Below are 21,594 nucleotides of genomic sequence, written 5' to 3' on the forward strand. Positions count from 1 at the left end.
GACAGTCATTACTTTTTTTTGAAGTCGCATGCCCAACACAGGTTCTGTCACAAGTAACACATTTACACACACACACACAGAAACATATGTATGAAAATGGTATTGATATCATATCAGAAGTGTGTATGTGGTTGAAAAGTAATAAGATGAATAAATGTGCTGCATCTACATCTGTATGTTGTCACATAGAGGTAGATTTAAAAGAATGCTTTCCACTCAGTGATTCTGAGCCGTTGACTCACCTCAGGGAATATTTGGAATGCTTGATGTGGAAGGGCTCCCTCGGGTTTACAAACCTCAGCTGAAAGTCAATTTGAAAAGCCACACATCAAGAGTCAACTACATACGTGCAAAACACAACCGTTGCGGACATTTACCACGTTCATAAAAGCAACCTGCAGAAACAAGTTATTTTTTTGTCAGCGTGACATTCCAACAACGATAGAGGCGGCTAAATATATAAGGAGACCATTGTTAGTTTTGGGCAGTACCCACCTCATGTGTGTCGGATGAGTTGTTGCGAATGTTGACCTTCAGAGTGCTGAATTCGCCGCTTCGAGTATCAGGGAAAGCGTAACAATCCTGAGGTGTGTAAACGCCCCTCCATGCTGCCTCATCCTGGCTGAAAGTTACATTTCGTTGGAAGAAACATTCATATCTGAATCAATAATCATAGAGAATAATACCCACTTGGACAAAGCGGAATTTGCAAACTCAAGCTATTTATTTATTGATGTGTATACGCACTTGTTTTTAAAAGTGCATTTCATTTTGCAGGTGGGGAATTACACCTGAGAGCACTCACATAAAAATATCAGTAAATACTGCCACTTTATAGTATTTCAGGGCGGAACATATCGTCAAAATTATAATCGTGATTATTTAGAATAATATTGTAATCATTAATTAGTTATTTGTCGCGAAATTCATTTCGATGTGAATTTGATGATGAAAAAAGTGAAAAATGCAGTGGTCTATATATTCATTCATTCATCAATCAATTTTCCGATCTGCTTCATCCTCTCAAGGGTTGCGGGGGTGCGCTGGAGCCTATCCCAGCAGTCTTCGGGCAGTAGTAGGCCAGGGACACCCTGAACTGTTTGCCAGCCAATTGTAGGGCACCCAGAGATGAACAACAGTCACACTCACAGGGTTTAGGGTGTACCCCGCCCACTGCCCAAAGATAGCCGGGGTAGGCTAAAGCGCGCCTGCGACCTTCGCGAGTATAAGGATTTTGGGTATTTGATGGCTACGCGAGGTCTTTTGACAATTATGTGAACTCTAACTCTACCGGTACCTGGCTTTGACTTTGGCCATTTCTGTTTTCTTCCTTGTCTTAACGGTGGCCTCCGTTTTGACCAAGGAGCAATCTCCTTCAGTTGGCCCAGAGTTGATCCCCTACAGACAGAGATACAGTAGACGTAGGGTTAATTCCTTCTCATGTCAGTATTGCAGAATGGTAAAATAGGGAGAGACATAATATTTATAGATACGTATATATAGTTCCATTTAATTACCAGCTAAAATGGAACATATTCTTTCACGCTTTTTGCCAACGTCACTATACATGCATGACACTGCTATGCTGTATTTAGATATCAATTGGCAGCGTTGGGGTTCTAATGGCACCCACAATGACGAAGACACAATTGCAACCCAAAAACGTGCAAGGGATCGATCATTAACAGCAAATAATGTGCGCATTGGAATGTTAAGTACACTTTTTGTAAAACCTTTGAAGATTTTTCGAGCCGCAGTGTGCAGGAACGTGCATGTGTGCAGTCAACAGTTCGGGGTGACAAATTAGTAATTAACAGACATGCCGCATAGGTGGCATTACAAACAAACGCCATGATGACTATTTTTAATGAGCGAGAGGAGGGAGGATTTATGGTTCCTCTCCCGCCGCTATATGCGGTGGCTCGTGGCTAATTATGTCCAAAATGTGAGCGCAGCCACGCTCATTCTGAAGCCGGTGAGACACCGTACCAAAGCAGCACTCCGTTCTTCACGGGACTAAGCTCGGAGGACATTCTATATTAATTTCCAGCCATTGTGTCAGTGTGTTTGTGGGTCACGCGCAAACAAGTATCATGTACTTCCTTGTTCCCCAAAGTGTTGTCTGTGACATTAAAAGACCATCTGGCACAGAAAAAGTGGAATATCACTCATTACGTCTGTGTAAGCTCTCAGTCGCACAGGAGTGGTCCATCGATGAAAAGGTTTCTTCGTCAGCAAACGTTTAGTTTGCGTTTGCTGACAAAGTTTCTTGGATAAGAAGCAAAACGTCCGACACCTTGAAAGAAGTACAGGTGAGGGCTGAAGAAACCTTTTCATCGAATATCACTCATTAAAAAAATTGTCTGGAAATCGTGTGACTTCATTCTTTCAATGTTGTATTATTTTTAAAACAGTTTTTGAAGGAAAAAATGTGAATAGGTTTGCCACCATACTGCAGCACATTTCATCATTTGCTAAACTTCTGTCGTCACCACTTTCCTAGTTAACACAAAATGGAGATTTATGTTTATAACGAGAGCCAAACGAATACTTTATTAATTACTGTGAATACTGTATAATTTGTAATTATTGAGTTGAGATGAACTGGTATTGATTTTTTCCTTTGGAATGCGTGGCTCACGAGGTGAGACCAGTTGAGACCCCTCGAGCCACAGTACGTATATTATAAACAAGACGAGAAAATGATCACGAATCACCGTGCCACAGAGTTGAAAGCGGATTCTAGATTTCTGCAAAGGCTCAGACAAGGGGTGGCACTCCAAATCCCAAAACTGAGCATAGTCGCCTCTGTCCCGTGGCAGGAATGCAATAGGAACCTACAAGAGAACACAATAAATGCGTATCATCCAGCAAATTGCATAGTTGCCAAAGTCAGCCCTGAACCTTTTCAACAAAGATCAAATCTTTGACTTTGCTCTTGTCCATTTATATTGTGAAACAATTGACAAAATGAACTCTGCAATTACGAGGCTATCAATTTACAAGACATATTTGCGAATGACAAACCGTTTGTCGTAGGTTTGACGCCTAACTAAATTCCTTAACATTGGCAGCAATAACGCAATTAGAAAGCTTGGCCACTAAATAACAGAAAGCTCAACTTTGCAATATCCTTTTTAAGATTAAAATCAAGGATTACAGCATTTTGCACATTTGCATACATTTTACATCAAAAATAAAATTGCCTTTCAAGAAACTGTAAATATGAAATAACAGAGCTGTCCTCAAGTCTTCCCTACAAAAGTGTCAGAAATGATGCCCTGCGCCTAATGTTTCTGATTCTTTGCATACAGTGGGGAACAGAAACTTAAATGTTGATGTGTGGTAGAATGCACGTCACATAATGACTTCGATTGAGTTTACCTGCATCTTCTCATGGGCTCCCAAAGTGCCTGAGATCCTTGAACACCTGAAAGCTGTGTAGGTGGCCCGATATACATCGCAGCTGCTATCAACCCCCTGAGGGAAGAAAGAATGTTAACCAAGTGTCTACGCATGCACTGAAAATTTGTAGTGGAAAACCGGAGAGATATATTTTATTTAGATGGAAACTAATACATTTTTGTGTGCTGTCATTTTTAAGTCTATTGGTCTGCCGCCTGACACATTTTTCCTGATTTTACTCTGGAATGCCATTATGTTTCCTTCATTTCCAATTCCAATTTGATCCACTGCAAATGTGATATATTTGTTCCATAAGACACCCCGTGCCGACTTTCTTCTTCCCCAACAGTATTTTTCAACGCCTGGCACCAAAATTAATTATGAATATCTTAATATAAGCTTTGTTCACATTGGAGCTCAATTCCTTTTGTTTTGTTTTGTTTGGCCCGTATGTAACATGTATCAGATTTTGTCATGTAATGTCATGTATTCTTCAACCAGGGCCTGATTTGATATCAATGCGAATTGCATGCCTATATGTATGCCCAATGTGTCTGCAACATGAACACTGATCCCAAAAATCTGAATGGGGCATCAAGCAAAACAAGGAACTGAAACACGCGTCCGTTCTATGTTTTCACATTTTATCCGGAATTATTGGAGGCATTTTTCCCTCCATTTTCTGGAGGATTTGAAAAATCCGGAATTTGGAGAACATCCTTTGATCTCTGCTAACTTTATTGGCGGTATTTTATAATATTTGATTTACTTTACATTCATAAATAATGTGAAATTATTAAAAGAACACCTTCATGTTATTTTCAGTTTAGTTCAACGTAGTTTTCATAAAAAATAACATTTCTAGTTATTGTGGGCATTTATTTCACTTTCAGGTTTCTACTGCGTAAAACAACAAATAAAAGAGAACCATTCAAATAGTGTTGAGCTAGTAAATAAAAGTATCACCTTGACATAAGGAGGGGCAAACGATGATATGTACCACCTCACTTCCATTTCTCCATTTTCCACCTCCAACACCGCCTCTAGAATGCACACGGAGAGATATCAGATAGGCCGCTGGCACATTACACATTTGGACGCCCTTGTTGTAAATGCTGAGCTTCATTTTAGGATCCCGACCTGATGCGTCTCCTGAAGGTGTGTTGGGAAAGATGATGTTTTTGTTGTTGATCTGGACCAGAGCTTGAGGTAACCGCAGCGGTGTCACGGCCAGCGCGGACTTTGAGGTGATTCGAACTGGAGGCAACACAGGAGTGGCAGCCTGAGGGCGTAGGGCTGACAGAGTTGCATCGGCTGGGGCAGCGGAAACATCGAGTGCCAAATCTTGCCGGATTTGCACCTTGATCAGCTGCAAATCACAGTTTTATCCTTTGGCATGATTTACCAAACACAAGATGCGATTTATTGATTGGATTTTCTTGTTAAACTCCTGTACCTTTTGTTGGCCATCGCACTGGATATATATCTTCCCGTTCCAAGGGAGGATGTCAGATTTATTTACAAGCGAAGGGTTAGGGCTGATCAAAATCTGCAGGTGACACCTAAAAATGGTAGGAGTGAGACACGTACCGAAAGTTCACCCCTTAAGATTGCTGCAAGTATAGTACAGACATACACTCGCCAGACACATGATCGTTAGACCCAGTCCTGCAACTAAACTGCATCAAAAAAGTGCTTTATAAAAATGCTAAATTTAGTCTGACGCCATCTGGTGTAAAATTTTTGCGTATTGATTACCATATTTATTATTTTTGCATGCATTTTAAAGTAGTCTGTAAATGTATAGTTGGACACAAATTGAATTCAAAGCAGTTTGTTGTAATATCCAGTCGTAGGGATTTTGTTTGGTAGACAATATAACTCTATATAATGTGTGTATACACATACCCATACATATACACACATATGTATGTATCTATATATACACACACACATATATATATATATATTTTTTTTTTTTAATCCATTTACTCTTACTGTGGTTCGATGACTCCATGCTGAGGGGTTATGGTCAGGTAATGAGCGGGCCAGGACAAATCAAAACTTAACGCTCTGGAGGTATTGTTCTTGATTTGCACCTGATTTGTGCTTCCCACAGCATCTAAAATTACCAAACATCATAATTTGTACACAAGTCTCAAAATATACGCAAATAGGACATACGTACAAACAAAATTTATATGCTCACAGATCAAAGAACTGACATCTACATCACAGAGCAATAAAAAATGAAAACAGAAAAGTCCATTCTTTCTCCTAAATTCCCACATCTGCGCATTACGTCTGTGTAAGCTCTCAGTCGTACAGGAGTGGTCCATCGATGAGAAGGTTTCTTCAGCCGTCATCTGTACTTTTTGAAGATGGCGGACGTTTCACCTCCTATCCAAGAGGCTTCGTCAGCAAACTAAAGTCTGACTGGTCGTATCAGCCCTATTTATAGATCCCTAATGTCCAGACATGGCGGCGCCGGACAATGCTATGATAGGTCCCTACTCTCAGGTTGGGGGGGGGCGCGGGACCCCCCCCCCTGTGGCCCCACTGATTGTTCCTACATTCCTGACTAACGATTGGCCTATTACACCCACTCCCCCCGGTATCACCTCATCAGCATAACGACCCTCATCAGCATTGCGAAAGTTGCCTAACCTGTTTTGCCTAAGCAGGCTATTGTACGAACGATCCGGATTGACACACGCCACCATATCGGTTAAGTGAAGGATTTAGCTGTTTATGAAAATCGCTTCTTTTACTCCCCTTTCAAACCATCTATGTTCTTTCGCTAAGATTTTAACCTCATTGTCGTCAAATGAGTGGTTGCTAGCTTTTAGGTGCATATGTACTGCCGATTGAGGCCCACTTATATTATCCCTGCCATGTTGATAGTCTTTTTTTGAGAATTTGTTTAGTCTCCCCGATGTACTGCTCTTCACAATTTTCATTCTTACAATGTATTGAATAAACTACATCACTTTGTTTTTCATTTGGTAGCCTATCTTTTGGATGCACTAATTTTTGCTTTAACGTGTTTATCGGTTTGAAATCAGGAGGAATGTTGTGTTGCCAAAGGACTCTTTGTAGTTTTTCAGAAACCTTACTGCAATGTAAGGTACTGCTACTCCTCTCCTTTTTGTGTCTTCAGAATTTTTGGTTTCATTTCCTATTCTTTCTTTCTGACATTTGTTAAACGACCACTGAGGGTAGCCACAGTTTGTGAGTGCTCTCCTGACATGTTTTGACTCCTTTTCTCTGCCTTCGACGCTTGTTGCTATTAGTTTAGCCCTATGCTGAAGGGTTCTGATAACTCCTAGTTTATGTTGTAAAGGGTGGTTAGAATCGAAAAGTAAGTATTGGTCAGTGTGCGTAGCCTTCCTAAAGACTTCTGCTTTTAGCGCTCTGTCCTCTTTTATAATTACTTTACAATCCAAAAAGTCTAGTTGGTTCTCTCTAATGTCCTCACGAGTAAATTCAATGATGATGTCTACCGAGTTGAGGTGATCTGTGAAGGATTGAATTTCTTATTTTTTAATTATGACAAAAGTTTCAAAAGGTTTTGTCCCCGGGAAGGATGTGAGGGCCTGTCTCTCCATCTCTTCCATGTACAGATTAGCCACTATGGGTGAAACTGGTGAGCCCATAGCACAACCATGAATTTGTTTGTAAAATGTCTCCCTAAATTGAAAATACGTAGTATTTCCTCTGCTCCCCCCAAGGGAGCTGAGAGTAGGGACCTATCATAGCTGTGTCCGGCGCCGCCATGACTGGACATTAGGGAGATATAAATAGGGCCGATACGACCAGTAAGACTTTAGTTCGCTGACGAAGCCTCTTGGATAGGAGGCGAAACGTCCAACATCTGCGCAATACTTCAAGACTTTTGCAAAACCTTTAAGATCTTTTTCTATTTAATTCATGAACCGAATAAAAAAAGGATTTAAAAATTGAGTAACTTCTTCATGTTATTCACAAGCGGATGAGCGCAAGTTTTGATAATATTGAGCCCACTCACTCATAGTGGGAGCTGCAAGTAGAAGCTGTTCTGGATGGGAAGTCCATGACTCACAGTCTCTTGGTGGTGCCTCTGTGGTCTAAATTCAAAAAGAAAAACAAATAATAATAATAATAATACATTTCATCTATAAATACCTTTCAAAATGTATTCTCCCGAGACAGGGAAAACAAGTCCATTCTATTTTTTGGGGTAATTGCTTGCCTTCTTGGAGCTAAGTCATCAACTCAGAATTAAAATGTCTGTTTTTTATACCTAAAGATTTATGGGACGTCTTCTGTCATTGCTAAAAAAGTAATATCTTAAAGATATCACTCATTTCCTGACATTTGTGTTTTGAAGCCACCCAAACATAAGAAACACAAGTGGAAAGGCCAAGCTGTCTGACAGAGTAAAACCAGACTTCGTACCATAGTTCAATTGAGTAAATAGATAAACATAAAACTCTTACATCCACTAAAGAAGGAATACATTAGCCTATTCATTTATGCCCAGAGTATGCAGAAGATGTTTAACTAATTCTAGATCAGAGCATTAAAAAAAAGTCATAATCCAACTGAAAACACATTACTGATGATGATGATCATATAGGTTTATGGTACCTTGATGGAGGACTCTGTCGCTCTAATTGTTGGACCTTGGGGACCCTTCACTGGCAGCACGTCCAAAGACACATTACCATGCACCGCGTCACTAGGAGTAATTTAAAAAAAATAACACAAAAGTTCAATACATCAATGATACAAAAAAATCAACAGCAACAAAAAAAATAGTATCTTTGATCATGACACTTTCTGGGAAAATATATTGTTCTAAAAAGTGAATTGTGACCAACACTATACTGTTAAACACAAGACTATGATCAAATGTTAAAATAGAGTATTACCTATCTTTTAGCAAGTCCCCTTGAGCCGTGGGCAGCATCATTTCAGAGTTGTTGCTCTGCTCACACTGCTGGCTACACGTGCTTCCGAGCAATGACACTGCCACTTTATTGATGTGCCCGTAGAAGATGTAGGCCTCATTTGGCCGCCGTGGCAGGTCAAACGCTATGAAAAAGACCAGTCATTCAGAGTTCAGAGCACGTATTCCAATATTTTTCTTTCAGAAATGTCTTATTTGGTGTTAGTTTCAGTGATCAGGCAGAGCATTGTTTGACTGTTTAGGACATCTGCCTCACAATGCACAGGTGCAGGATTAGATTTGTGGCCGTGGCCTTCTTGTGTGGACTTTCCATGTTCTCTCCATGCCTGTGTGGGTTTTCCCTCGGTACTCAAGTTTCATTCCACATTCCAAAAATATCCACCCTAGGTTAATTGATTGTGAGCGTGAATGGTTGTTTCTGTGTAAGCTCTCAGTCGTACAGGAGTATAGTTCGCTGAACAAGCATCTTGGATAAGAAGCGAAACGTCCGACACCTGAAGAAACCTTTTCATCGATGAATGGTTGTTTGTCTCTGTGCGCCTAATAATTGGATGAAAACCAATTCAGGGTGTACCCTGCCTACTATCCGAAGACACCAAGAATAGGCTTCAGTTGGCCCACAGCCCTCCTGAAAATAAGTGGATTATGAAAAGAATGGATGAATTTTATTAATCTTAAATGCCATATTCTTCAAATATACCCCTATGTACTATCGAACAAAAATATAAGGTCGAACAATAATATAAGGTCTCTTATATTTGACTACTAATAAGTGCGCTTCATTTAGTTTTACATGTATTTACTTGTGACAGATCACAAGCCAAGACTTATCCAGTATGTTATACTGTATCTTGAGACATCTTACGCTCTGTAATGATTTCCTCTCCCGAGAACTTCTCATTGAATTCAATGTTTTTGAGCAAACTGTTTTCAGCAAGAACCTTTTGCCCAGCATTTGGTATGCTTTGAAGCAGTCTGAAAGAGAAAGACAACAAAGTACACAATTTGAAATTCATGAGCATTTGCAATCTTGAAAGCAGTGCTGCACAATGTAATTTGTTGCTTTCTCTTTTGATCAAAATGGTGTAATAAAAAAATACCTGCGGTACTGTTGCCTTGACACCTCATCCCCACAAAAAAGAACAATAGTAGCCAGCAGAGCAGTTTCTGACTGACACAGAGTTTGCTCTCTTTGAGTGGACTTCATCAGCACTGTGATCACCTGAGGTTTGAAAAAAAAACAACAACAATACCTGTATGTCACAGCTATATTAAATTTTCAACATCAGAATGGCTCTTGTCCCTCTCTCTTACCTCTTGTGTCCTTTCCTTAAGCACAAACTGCGATGGGGCAAGTCGAACGACAAAAGTGTCCATAACTGATCGTAGATTGACATCGGAGAAGGCCACAGCTTTAACAAACGCTGCTCTGGAGCCGGTGTTTCTGACACAGAGGCACACCCTGCTAACGTGATTAAGAGCTATGTCTGACATTGTTGCCACATAACCATCTGCCTCCTTCTTCTGGTCTTCCAGAATTATATTGCTGGTGCCACCATAACCTGAGAGTGGAATCTGAACAAAAATAGGAACATAATGTCCATAACTCAAATTTTTCAAGAGTAAACATAGCAGGACTAATATCACAGATTTAAATTTTTGAAAAAGGGTTATGAAAAAAGATGGTAAAATAATCTTACAGTAAACTTGACTCCTGGTTGTGATGGCCGGAATCCGGACTGTTTTATCACCAACTTGGATAACATGCAGGCCACCCTTGTTGGGGCAAAGAGGAGGTGGACGCTGACATCCTCTTGTGGGCGAATGGACAGCTCACCATGCCGAGTCAACCGCTCTTCTGGACTAAACAAACTCTGCAGCTGTGAGACACAGTCATACATTTACATGATTACAATATTGTGGACAACCATACAAATCTCATATGGCCCGCTTTACTCAGGTAACTTTACATGAAATTGCTAACCTACGCATGTGCATCCAGCGACACAAGTGAAGCTAAATACAGGCTAGGCAGCCTGAGAAGAGAGAATGTTATGTGTAATGGACATTGATGAGTATCTCAAAGCGGTACAGTATTTGAGACACCTTATTAATTCAACATGCAAGTACTGTATTTCAATTTGGTTTTGTATCGAATGTTGGATATGAGGCTGTCATAAGTTCAATATTTGCACACGCACACACGCACATCCAACCCCCCCAAAAAATGTCAAAGACAATGGACACTGATGGTGTGTCCCAGACTCTTGATTGTTATTTTTGTTAAGCAACACTCTGCACAAGAAACACCACTTACTGAAAAACTAAAAGTCGTGGGAAAAATGATAAAAACTAAATCGTACTTAGAAACTTGGAAAACTGGCTCCAAGTAAAAATGCAATGACTACATATGTCGCAATTTACAAAAGCAGCAGCAAAGCTCACACCACCTCCTTCCATTTGACTTCAATACGTTGGATGAATATCAAAATGTGCTAGTTCCTGGAACTACTGTAGTTAGATATCAATATTGTTTCTCTATTGTTCAGATAAGTCTGAAATGTCCATATTAAAAAATATACAAATCCATAAATTGCGTCACACAATGTGTCACAAAAAAGGATACATCTTTAAAAAAAAACCGACATACTGTGTGACAGCTTGACAGACAATGTAGTTTCAAACATAATTATGTCTAAAAAAAGCAAAAAAATTTGATCCGTTAACTTACCTGAAAACAATCCTGGTCTTGACCACGAATAAGTAATCGAAGCTGCTGAGTGGTACTGGACGAATTGTTTCTGAGAACCAGTTTCTGCTGACTGAAATAAATAGCTTAAGGTTATTATCATTATTAAAGTATCAATCAATATTCAATAGCATCATTTATTCATTGTAAAGCCATAACGTATTTGTCAACAAAATAAAAAAAAAGCTGTGAAGTTCCTTACACTGCTCGCCCCAAGGTAACACCTCCCCAGGCCACAAACTGCTTGTTAGACAGAATTGGTGGAACATCACTGTCCAAACAATAATTAAGGACAGGAGTCGCAGAGGCATTAGGTTTGCCAGATTCTTCGGACAGAACTTCTCCTTTTAATTTTACTTCATACTGAGGGCCTGATGGCAGCACCAAGATAATGAGAAGGCTGGAATAACAACAACAACAACAACAAATATATATAAATATATTTATATATAGAGAGAAATTGGGGAACAAAAACACCCACGTTGAACAATTTCAAAAATGAACATGTATACCTTGCTTTGTATTTCTTGACGCCCCACGCTTTAAATGAGACCACAATGCCTTGTTCCTCTCCCACTGTGAGGAACAGCTCATCAGGTGTCACTGAGAAACAGTCCTCAAAATCATTGCACTATTAAAAGGAGCAAGAAGAAACACCATAACGTTGGGCAGCACAGTTATAAAAAAAAACCTTCTAAATACCTAGTTTATAAAATGAATAAATGAGGCAAAATGTTCTCATTGGATTTCATGCTAAAATAAATGGACAGATGCAGTCCAAGCCATTTACTTCCTGTTGTATTTGAGAAGAGTTAAAGTACTAGCTGCAATCTTTAGTTTCGACCACAGGAGCGAATATCACTTGTTTGTTTGTTTTGGGAAATGTCCAAAGAATTACAAAATAAAAAAAAACTAATACAACATCAGGTCCTTAGAAATTGCTTTGGTTAACTTATCAAAAAGAGTCATACTTTTCTGAGCAATACAAGTACTCAACTATGAACTTGATTGAGAAAATAAACAATAAAATTTACAGTACTAGTAATTGTGAGTACTTCAGAAATAACACTCTTCTTCATCATAACAAACTTAAAGTGTTGAAACAAAAATCAATCTTGGAGTAGTTTAGAGGGGCACATCAACTATGCCTCATGCGAGGGGTGGACTCAAGTGCAGTTTAACGAAGAACTGAATTGCACATGCTTTCGGTCATACCATGACCCGTGGCTACACTCCGCCCGCAACTGGGTGCTTTGCATTGATGCGGAATGCTAAATTTGAGCTGCTTCAGACACTCTACCCTGATCAATTGTGCCGTCAGGGCACATTTTGGAATGTAAATTTTCCATTCATTGTGCCGAGCGAGGACTGAAGCATTCCCACCGCTGCTTAGTAAACCCGCTCAACTCCAATGGGACTACGTATAAAAAAAACTATAATATGGTAGCCAATCAATGTACACGTTAGACTGTGGCTGAAAGTTGTACACAGAAACCCAACATATAAAAAGGGCTATTTGAGAAAAAGCAACCCCCCCCATAGAGACAATTATGTCAGAGATTAAAAGTTAAATTAACATGATTAAAATGCATTAAATGGGGGGTAATTAAGTCATCGCAATGAACATGATGAATTGATTCCTCTAAAATAATAACAAAATGTCAGAGACTGATCAAAAGTTCTGCTCTCGTAAGAGAAGTAAAAGAAAACAATTACCCTGAGTTTCATCCGCAAGTCAATATTTCCTGCATTCTTTAACGGCAGTGTTGTTTGACAACATCTTCCCAGTGGAGCGTGCAGGCAGACAGTCTGTAACAAAGCACACCATATCAATGTTGATACCAATGCATCCGGAAAACTACATTAAATTCATTCTTAGAAGGAAAAATAGCAACAGACCTGTGCTCAGTGTGAATAAAATCGACTGTCTATCGAATATCAAATTTTAACAAATGAGACTGATTCTTGTTTTGGTGAGAAACAATAGTCAAAAAAGTGCTGAAGAATTTCAAGTGGTGAGAAATTGGAAGGGAAAACGGGGTGGGGGGCTAACAAATGAATAGGTTACTAATTTTCAGGTTTAAACCTAAAACCTGACAGTTATGAGGTGTCAATCATCTATAATGACAACATTTGGGCATATCTTTCATTAATTTGTTAATGGATACCAGAGCTTCGTGTTTGCTTTCAACATTTAGCTTGTAGCACTCGTGCACATTTCACCATAACGTTCCTGATCCACGAATGAAAAGGACGCTTTGATCCTCTTTCATCGAGAATTGCTTCATACAACAAAAAGGGTGCAGAGAGTGCTTAAAATTGAGACTGTCTGTGTCTTTTTATGTTGTGTCACATTGATTATTTAGTTTTGTTGTCGTTTTTACTTCAAGCTGGCACCGCGAGAGTGGCTGCCTTTACAGCAGGTCCCGTATTTTGTTTTCGTACCTACTTTTGTCCTACTTGCTTTCATCACTTTGCTTGCTGCTGTGAAATGTAAATTTCAAATAAGGGCTAATCAAAGCCAATCCGTCCATACGTTTCACTGAACAGTGTAACCTTTGCCAATTGAGGCCTGTATTCTAAGTGGTTAGGAAAAAAGTTCTTGACATTTGAGACATCCAAATTTATAAAACATATATTTTTGTATGCATTACATCACAAACAAAAGTCGAGATAATTTGTCTTGACCTTGGGAACCTGAAAAGTTCAAAATCAGACTTAGATCAGTCCAACAACGACATTGCGTTTTAGGCGTGGGGACAAACGCATGAAATATGTAGGAAGACTGAGTGTACACGTTCTGACAACCCGACTCATCTACCCAACACCCACCCTACCCGCACGCACGCACGCACGCACGCAGAACCCAGGCTCAGTCACATCCACATAACCCAAGAAGTAAACCCGTATATCTCTCATAAACCTTTGTCAAATATTTTTCATCCCATTCGTGCAACGCCCTGTCCAAAAATACAGTACCTGCAGATCTTTTGGTGCATGTACCCTCACAGTTCCAGATCGAGCTCTGATGGGGACACTTTTGATCACATTACTCGCACTTGGGGAGTCCACTTCTACGTCCAGACGAGCGCTGTACTCTTGAGCCGGACCCAAGTCCCCTGACAAACATGGGCGGAGAAGGGTCCCTAATTAAAACTCCAGAGGCGCAATTCATCCCAATGGATATCAGTTAAATGAGAGCACGCTTTGCAATTGGCCCAGGAGTATATGTTTGAGATAAAGCCTGGATCATGGCATGGTACGCATTGGCCCCTAAAGCAAGCCAATGTCACCATGGCGAGAAATATCATTTCTACAATTTTGTGCTATATATCAGTCACAGGATATTTTTTCTGCGGGTGAGCAGCGGCTGAGAGGCTGCTTACAGTTCAGTACCTGATGATGCTGTATACTTTTGAAGAGCCGTGAAGTGAACCCAAACCATAAAACAGTCTGGATTCTAGATGGACAGAAAAGGAAAAAAAATAGGTGAGGTAACCATGCAGTACACCTCTGCGAAACTGCTTGAACCTTATGCATTGTCTATTCTTCACAATTGTAATTACCAGTTTTGATTCATTGCCTTCAATTGCAAGAGATAAAAGAGATAATATGCCATCTACACAGCAAAAGTTCTGAGAAAAAAAGTTGAAAAGCTTTCAGCAAGACTAACCTCTCCATAGTTGGCATGCAACACATGATTCACCACAAAAGAAGATGACAGTTGGGTCACGTGACCTGCCGGTTGCGTAGCCTCTGATGTTAAAGAAATGTGCTGTTTGGACATTGCGAAGCAACGCCATGCTGTCGCCTTCTGAAAGAATTAAAATAGAACGTGAGGCTACCCATTAGTTTCGATTCAACATTGTTTTTTTTCTTTTCTTCAGATTAACCCCAAGAGCACAGATGCTGCAAAGTGTATCCATTACGCTGAAATCATATAGCTACCATAAAAGTGACTGCGTCGCTGTAGCTGAAGGCATGTGTTCAAGTAATGCACATGCGTGATGTTTTGACTTACAGCACAGATGACAAGTCGAATGGGTACTGTGGCTCGCGTCATATTGAAAAGTTTCAGGAGAAGTGATTTGGAGCCGCCCTCTGGCAAATCTCCAAAATCCAAACATCCAGATTCACCCACATCAACCTTAGAAAGAAAATACACAATTTACCTTGAGGATGATAATTAATCGTGTTGCATTTACAATAAAGAAGTCTTGTGCTATTTTGTGGTCAGTAATGTTTTTATGCATCTCCACTATTCTAAGGAAGGAATGCAGATTAATATTGCATTTGTGGAATAGGAGTTAAGCAATAAAATGCACCCATTATTCGTCGTCTTTTCCCTCCAAGGGGTCGCCACAGAAAATCAGTGTCCTCCATCTTTAGAGGTTTGATCCGCATGTTTGTTTTGGCCCTTCCTGACACAACCCTCTGTATTTATCTGGCACAGGAAGACATATGTCCCTTTGTTGTCCATCGAAATGGGCAGCCATTTTGTCACATGCTCTCAAAGGGGCTGCTGAATGCTTAGAATATCTTGTTTTCTATCCTTTCACCCCCCCGACCCCTTTCAAATTGCTGCCGTGGACTGCAAATGTCCAAATTGTGGGACGAATAAAGGTTTTCTGATTGTGAAGTAATGAAAAATCTTGGCTCAACCAATCTTTGAAGCTGAGCCATGTTGAGTCATTACCTGAGTTGTGAGCAAGTGTGTTGTCATTTGCAATCAACCGCACCTGGCAAAATGTCCTCCGCGAGATGCACAAAACATGAAGTAAAAAGCAACCGCTTTTTTTTAAGACTTGTGGGTGTGCATGGGTTCTGGTATATTCTTGGAAAGAAAATCTTGGCCCCCCCCCTGACTTCCCCTTTAAGATGAAATGGAGACTACTAATATGCTATAGTTGGCTCACCTCCACCGACGGACTTTCTGCAATGGCAACCAGCATGACGCTTTTGGCAAAAATACCGGCCTTTTCAGCCAGTTCTGTGTTGGCAGACGTAGGCCAAGAGCAAATGCTCAGGACACATTGGTAGACACCAGCCTTTGGAGGGATGAACAGCACTTTTTGTTCTTCTGTACTTTTGGGGCCAATGATTGTCTTGTTCTTAACGATCAGCCATTGGTATGGGACACTATCCTCCTGCAGTAATTGGGGTATCGGAAAAAACAAGACTCCTGTATGAATGCAGTGTGCTATGTTCTCAATTTACAACAGACATTAAAATCATCCCAAAAAAACATCAGTGATGAGCGGACTGCAATATGGGATTTGAGACTACGGACAATTTCAAATTTAGTAATTCACTAAAAAGGACTACCTTTTCTCCATCAATGGCCAGACTTGTAATTCTTATCGACACATGTTGCCATTTTTCAGAAGGGTTGAAAAGGCTTAGGGAGGTTTGTGAAGCGATTCCGACACAACAGGCATGAGGAAATTGAAGCTCCTCCGGCACCACCACTTGAGCTGAGGAAGAAATAAATTCATACGCACTATGACCCGTCTTGTTCTCACGTCACATAAAGCGTTAACCTTTACCTCGTATGTCATCGAGACAACTCGCCGTCATTGGTTCTCCACCATATTGGCTGTAGGGTTTCTCGAGCGTGCCTACGTCACAGAGGCTCTGAGTGGATATTGGAAGGTTGTAGGAAGCGGCAGCACTAGGTACCCCCAAAGGTTGTGCTATGGGGTGGATTGGTCGCACGACTGGCTCGCCATTGGCCACATCTTTAAATACATAAATGCAATTAAAAAGGGAGAAAGAAAAGACAGTCTTAAACAATGAAAAGAGTTAAACTAACAATAAAATCATTCAGCGATACTAAAAAACATACCCGAAGAAGATGCACTGTAGAGCCTGGCTCCTGCCGCTACCGCGCGATAGACCTCAGGATTTAATTGAGCATCGGGTCTCAAGTACTGCTGAGGTAGTTTGGAGTGAACAAGTGTCGGCAAACCTCGATGGTGGGGGTAGTCAATTAAGCCGTGATAAGGAGGCTTAAGTGTCATATGTGTAAAGTGTGGTTCGTTTGATAAGTAGGACTGTGGTAAACTCAGCCCACCGGGGAATAAAGACGGAACAGAGCTTGCAGCTACCGTGGTGACACTTTGTGGAATGTGTGAAGTGCCGGTATAGCCCGAGTCCATTTTTGTGAGTATTACATTGCACTCAGATACGTTCTCGTACTTCCTGCTATTTGATGAAAGGGCAACCATTTTATCCCCTGGGCAACCAAGGCTGCATTCACTCTGGCTTCGGGTACAGCTCTGGTTACTGCTACCACACAAGGTCTCTGGATTTTTCATGTGCTGCGCCGGTAGCTGTTCCAGACTTTTAGAATGCTTCGTCTGCTGTCCTTCAAGGCTTTTGGAATTGCTGTATAGTGGGTTCTCATTTGATGGTGGGTCTTGTTCCATGGTTGGCGTTGGACTAAATCTGATGATGGTGGTACTGAGCCCCATGGTACAGTCACCCTGATGGGTTAAGAGGAAAAACAAAATAGACAAAAATAAAGAAAATATTAGTATAAAAGAAGTTGAAGTTTTAATATCGGAGAATGAATAGTTGATCATTTGAAAAATATACGATGTCATTCACCCTTAAATGATAGTGAACAATTTATTTTCCATTTTTGGAACCCCAAATGCTCCCCCTTTCATTGTGAATAAAGAAAAATAAAAGCATCAAATACGACAAACATTACACAGCGTATTGTGAGGGAGGACAAAACTAAATGTGTTGAAAAAGGCAATCCACATTCTACATTAAATGTCATTCTCACTGGTCAACTTTCAGTTGATATCAGAATGGTCATGGTATACTAAAACACTGATTTATTGATTTTAACAGCTTAGATACAGTATGTCTATAACGTAGAATTGCATGGCTTAAAATGTTTTCTGAAGTGAGCTTTTGGGTTACAATAAATTCTGATCAAACCATACTTTTAGTTCACCATGCTAAATAAAGAATGAATAATGAATGAATGAAAAAGTTGATAATGCCATTGCAGATAGAATAACTTTACTTGAAGATGATTTATTCAAAGCTTTCAAAAATTCTCCATGTACATATTGGCGGACAAAAGTCTAAAATATTGTTGCATTAATCAACAGTTTAATAAATAGTTACTATGGTACCTTTTGCCTTCCAGGTGTCGGTACGACAGTAGCATCATTCATTGAGATGTATGTGAGCCTGCTAAGACTGGGGCTGGAGCAGGTGGAATGAGGTGAGAGGTCATGATCTGGACCTTTGCCCGTTAGTTTCCCGCCGGCAGCCGAAGGAGACACGGTACTGCAACGGAGAGAACATAATAAATCAAACCGTACAGCAAACAATACAATAAAATTGTCACCTGATAGATTTTCAATTCTTGGAACGATTGCATCATAATATGAACAACTATGGCACTTGCGTTATTTAACAATGGAAATAGAAAACAAACAAAAAAACCCCGATCGGTAAAATTACACCTTTTGATTCTAAGAATCGGCTTTGATGCAAATAACCATTCAACAGTGAACTAATCTTGCACAAATTATTAAATAATTGCGTCAATACATTCACGAAACAGTGTCCTTATGCAGCTTTTGAACGGATACTGTGCCTGTTTGCTTGAGGTGGGGAGCTCTGACTCGGAGAGGAGTGAGTTAGAGGGGAAGTGGAGGGCCTGAAGTCACATTGCATCTCCTCCACAAAGGTTTCTGTTGCCACGTCTGTAAACAAACAATAATGTCAGAGATTTAGTCGATTCGCAATAGACTTGATAAATAATCGAGCACTCGCTAACAAAAGAAGTCACCCTTAATGTGATTCACAAACCTATACTCACCAGAGGACTGAGGATTTTGAAAGGAGAAGCCAAGCTGCTTTTCCACAGAGCAACGCGACGGTGGAGCAGCCAGGAGGTTTTTGGGTGGCGTTTCCTTTCCTGGAGAGTTACTCTGTCTGACGCCCACCTCCTGCTGTACGGAACCTTTATGACGGAGAAGATAGGATTGGTGATTGTGCCACCCTGGGGAGGAAGAAGTACCTAAACGAACACTGGCGAGTCTCTGAGAAGCACCAGACAGAGGATTCAACGCTTCAAACTTACTTCCAGAATCTGATGATGTTCTTACTGACAAACTACGAGCGATTGCAGTTTGACACATAGAGTCGTCACATGTGCCATTTTCCTCTGCAAGGCCAGCGTGAGATTTCTTCGAGTCCAACGTGTTGAGCGATGAATGAGGAATGGAGCTTCTTTTCAGATCAGCCTTGTCGGCAGATGATAGTGTATGTGTGTTAGATAGTGTACAAGTGTTTAATGTTCCTTCTCTTCTTGTGACTTCTGCCTCTTTTTTGGAGTCTGTTATTTGTTTAGCTGAACTTTGTTCTTCAATATTTCCTGGCTGGTACTTTCGATATTGGCTGATCCCATCAGCCCAGCCGGCGAGGTCAAAGGTTTTATGTGCTACTGATGCATCATTGCAGCCAGACGTGTTATTCTGTAAGTATTTCTCAATGTCAAAGCCACCCTGGTCGGCAACACAGGTACTTCTTTGCAGGGTGACCAACAAGCCATTCGGATCTTCACCGGGGCTGCGCTAATAGAGACAAAGTATCAACAATAGTTAAAATATATCGTTATATATTTGCAATAAATAAATGCAACAAAATGGTGTGTTGGATCCTTTACAATCCAAATACTGTCGGTCAATGAAACCACAACGTAATTCTTTGTACTAAATTCATCCTGTCTACTTGATAACTAATGTTAAGCAGATTCCTTACTTACAGACAGACGGACGAAGACGAAGGCGGAAGTAGTCGCCGAAACATGTCAGGTATTTGAACACCGACAATACACTGTCTGTAAGTAAGGAATCTGCTTAACACAACGTAATTCATTTATGTAATTTTCAAAAGGGGAGGGAAAGGATACTATCTTGTTACTACAAAAGATATGGTCATACATTTGAAATGCAAATATGACCTACAATTAACACCCCAAGAAATACAATTATAAAAAACGGCACTGTAATGTTTAACTATGGTAAATTAAAAAATACTTGTATAAAAAAAAACTTACATTTTCATCTGGACATGGTTTCACGACGAATTTACCAGGTCCCGCAGAGTTTGAGGATTCCGTCCCAGTCCTCACCCTACTCTTCTTGGACAACTCCATAATCATGGCAGCCAGCTGTGCTGTGTCAGTACTGATGGAAGCATCAGCGATGGCTGATGCAATTGTGCTGATACTCAACATAAGATTGCTACTGTTATTTTGTGGTGACGTGTTGCTCTGACTCCGCATATTTGATGCAGACGCAAGACCATCAGTGCAGTCGAGCAAAGGTTCAAGGCCATTATGGTCCTAAAAAAGGCACATTGTATGATGACAAATCATTGAAGCAGTGAGAGCCAACGACTGTGGAAAATACAGCACAATCATGATTGAAATGGCAACTCATTCTGAGACTTGAACGAGTTTATGTTTGCATGCAAGCAACCAACCAACCAACGAGCGCCACAGCATGTCGACTCTCACAAACAGTTAAATATCAAGATGATTTTTACCTTCTCTTCGCAAGTGTCAGATTCTGTGTTCCCTTTTGGCGATAGCCTTTCCCCAGATGCCTCAACTGTTTTGTCAAGATCGTCTGTAAATATATTGATATAAATCAGATAACATCGTCAAGACTTTAATGTCGTGATTCATCTTTAATCTTTTGGACCTCAAGGCTTGTTTGTATATTCATTGAATTGTCTAGTTATTACTCACCAGGATTTAGTGTTTTATCTATTTCATTGACTTCAATGGAGTCACTGTGAGGAGACTTCTCTTCACTTAAAAAGTCACAGGGTTGAATTAGTGCAAATGGCTCCCTTTTCTCCGGAGACGTAATAGTATATCCAAAAGATGGCTGCGGGTGTTGAAGAAACATAAAATAACTTGCATCATATTGCTTGAAAGGGTCAGGTACAAAAGAAAGAAGCGTGTGTTTGATAGCTGTAATGACAGTCACACTAGCAACTTGCAAGGAGCAGAAAGCCTTTCTTAAATTCATTTAAAAACAAATAGCTCTTGATAACACTGGACAGCATTTCTGTTTCACTCACCCGTTTAATCCCATCCGCATTGTCACCACTGCATAGACACCCCAGAGCCTCAGAACGCTGCTCAAAAAACTGCCCCAATGAGAGTCGTAAGTAGCTTTGGTCCCCTGGATTAAATTCAGGGGAAACTTGAGAGGCTCTCATCAAGATGTAGCTGTTGCTACTAGCTTTCCAAGAGGAGTCTTTTTGAGAGGCACTGTTGCTACTCTTTGATACAATCTGCTCCTCCTGCAATTTCCAATCAAACAGAAAAAAATTACATTGATGAGCAATGATCCAATGACGTGTGATGCTCTGCAACAAAGAGCAGAGTACAATTCAAGATAGCAACGAAAACTGATGGGACGTCAGTAAACATTGTTTATTTAAT

At 40.4% G+C, this 21,594-nt stretch overlaps 1 protein-coding gene across 5 annotated transcripts in view; it reads right to left on the minus strand.

Moving 5' to 3' along the window:
* The window catches only part of cep192 (centrosomal protein 192), a 40,229-nt gene that overhangs the window by 1,762 nt on the left and 16,873 nt on the right, over nucleotides 1-21,594 (minus strand). For 2 of the 5 annotated variants that reach the window (XM_088998161.1, XM_088998159.1), the window contains exons 17-52: nucleotides 21,228-21,452; nucleotides 20,890-21,031; nucleotides 20,685-20,767; nucleotides 20,194-20,481; nucleotides 19,216-19,708; nucleotides 18,952-19,095; nucleotides 18,727-18,835; nucleotides 18,257-18,413; nucleotides 16,951-17,590; nucleotides 16,652-16,843; nucleotides 16,431-16,579; nucleotides 16,022-16,252; nucleotides 15,127-15,252; nucleotides 14,779-14,919; nucleotides 14,502-14,565; nucleotides 14,085-14,224; nucleotides 12,822-12,914; nucleotides 11,618-11,736; nucleotides 11,308-11,505; nucleotides 11,088-11,178; nucleotides 10,057-10,236; nucleotides 9,671-9,931; nucleotides 9,457-9,578; nucleotides 9,222-9,331; nucleotides 8,319-8,481; nucleotides 8,035-8,125; nucleotides 7,433-7,511; nucleotides 5,404-5,527; nucleotides 4,862-4,967; nucleotides 4,546-4,774; nucleotides 4,372-4,448; nucleotides 3,385-3,480; nucleotides 2,718-2,837; nucleotides 1,298-1,398; nucleotides 496-622; nucleotides 243-301 (exon numbers count right to left, since the gene is read on the minus strand). In XM_088998161.1, the coding sequence (XP_088854287.1) occupies nucleotides 243-301; nucleotides 496-622; nucleotides 1,298-1,398; nucleotides 2,718-2,837; nucleotides 3,385-3,480; nucleotides 4,372-4,448; nucleotides 4,546-4,774; nucleotides 4,862-4,967; nucleotides 5,404-5,527; nucleotides 7,433-7,511; nucleotides 8,035-8,125; nucleotides 8,319-8,481; nucleotides 9,222-9,331; nucleotides 9,457-9,578; nucleotides 9,671-9,931; nucleotides 10,057-10,236; nucleotides 11,088-11,178; nucleotides 11,308-11,505; nucleotides 11,618-11,736; nucleotides 12,822-12,914; nucleotides 14,085-14,224; nucleotides 14,502-14,565; nucleotides 14,779-14,919; nucleotides 15,127-15,252; nucleotides 16,022-16,252; nucleotides 16,431-16,579; nucleotides 16,652-16,843; nucleotides 16,951-17,590; nucleotides 18,257-18,413; nucleotides 18,727-18,835; nucleotides 18,952-19,095; nucleotides 19,216-19,708; nucleotides 20,194-20,481; nucleotides 20,685-20,767; nucleotides 20,890-21,031; nucleotides 21,228-21,452 (5,870 nt within the window). Of the gene's footprint in view, nucleotides 1-242; nucleotides 302-495; nucleotides 623-1,297; nucleotides 1,399-2,717; nucleotides 2,838-3,384; nucleotides 3,481-4,371; nucleotides 4,449-4,545; nucleotides 4,775-4,861; nucleotides 4,968-5,403; nucleotides 5,528-7,432; nucleotides 7,512-8,034; nucleotides 8,126-8,318; nucleotides 8,482-9,221; nucleotides 9,332-9,456; nucleotides 9,579-9,670; nucleotides 9,932-10,056; nucleotides 10,237-11,087; nucleotides 11,179-11,307; nucleotides 11,506-11,617; nucleotides 11,737-12,821; nucleotides 12,915-14,084; nucleotides 14,225-14,501; nucleotides 14,566-14,778; nucleotides 14,920-15,126; nucleotides 15,253-16,021; nucleotides 16,253-16,430; nucleotides 16,580-16,651; nucleotides 16,844-16,950; nucleotides 17,591-18,256; nucleotides 18,414-18,726; nucleotides 18,836-18,951; nucleotides 19,709-20,193; nucleotides 20,482-20,684; nucleotides 20,768-20,889; nucleotides 21,032-21,227; nucleotides 21,453-21,594 lie in introns of all 5 variants that reach the window. The other 3 variants (XM_088998156.1, XM_088998157.1, XM_088998158.1) reach the window with 2 other exon arrangements.

Source organism: Hippocampus bargibanti, linkage group LG06 (genome assembly GCF_051943395.1).
Source record: "Hippocampus bargibanti isolate YZ-2025 linkage group LG06, ASM5194339v1, whole genome shotgun sequence".
Lineage (NCBI taxonomy): Eukaryota > Metazoa > Chordata > Actinopteri > Syngnathiformes > Syngnathidae > Hippocampus > Hippocampus bargibanti.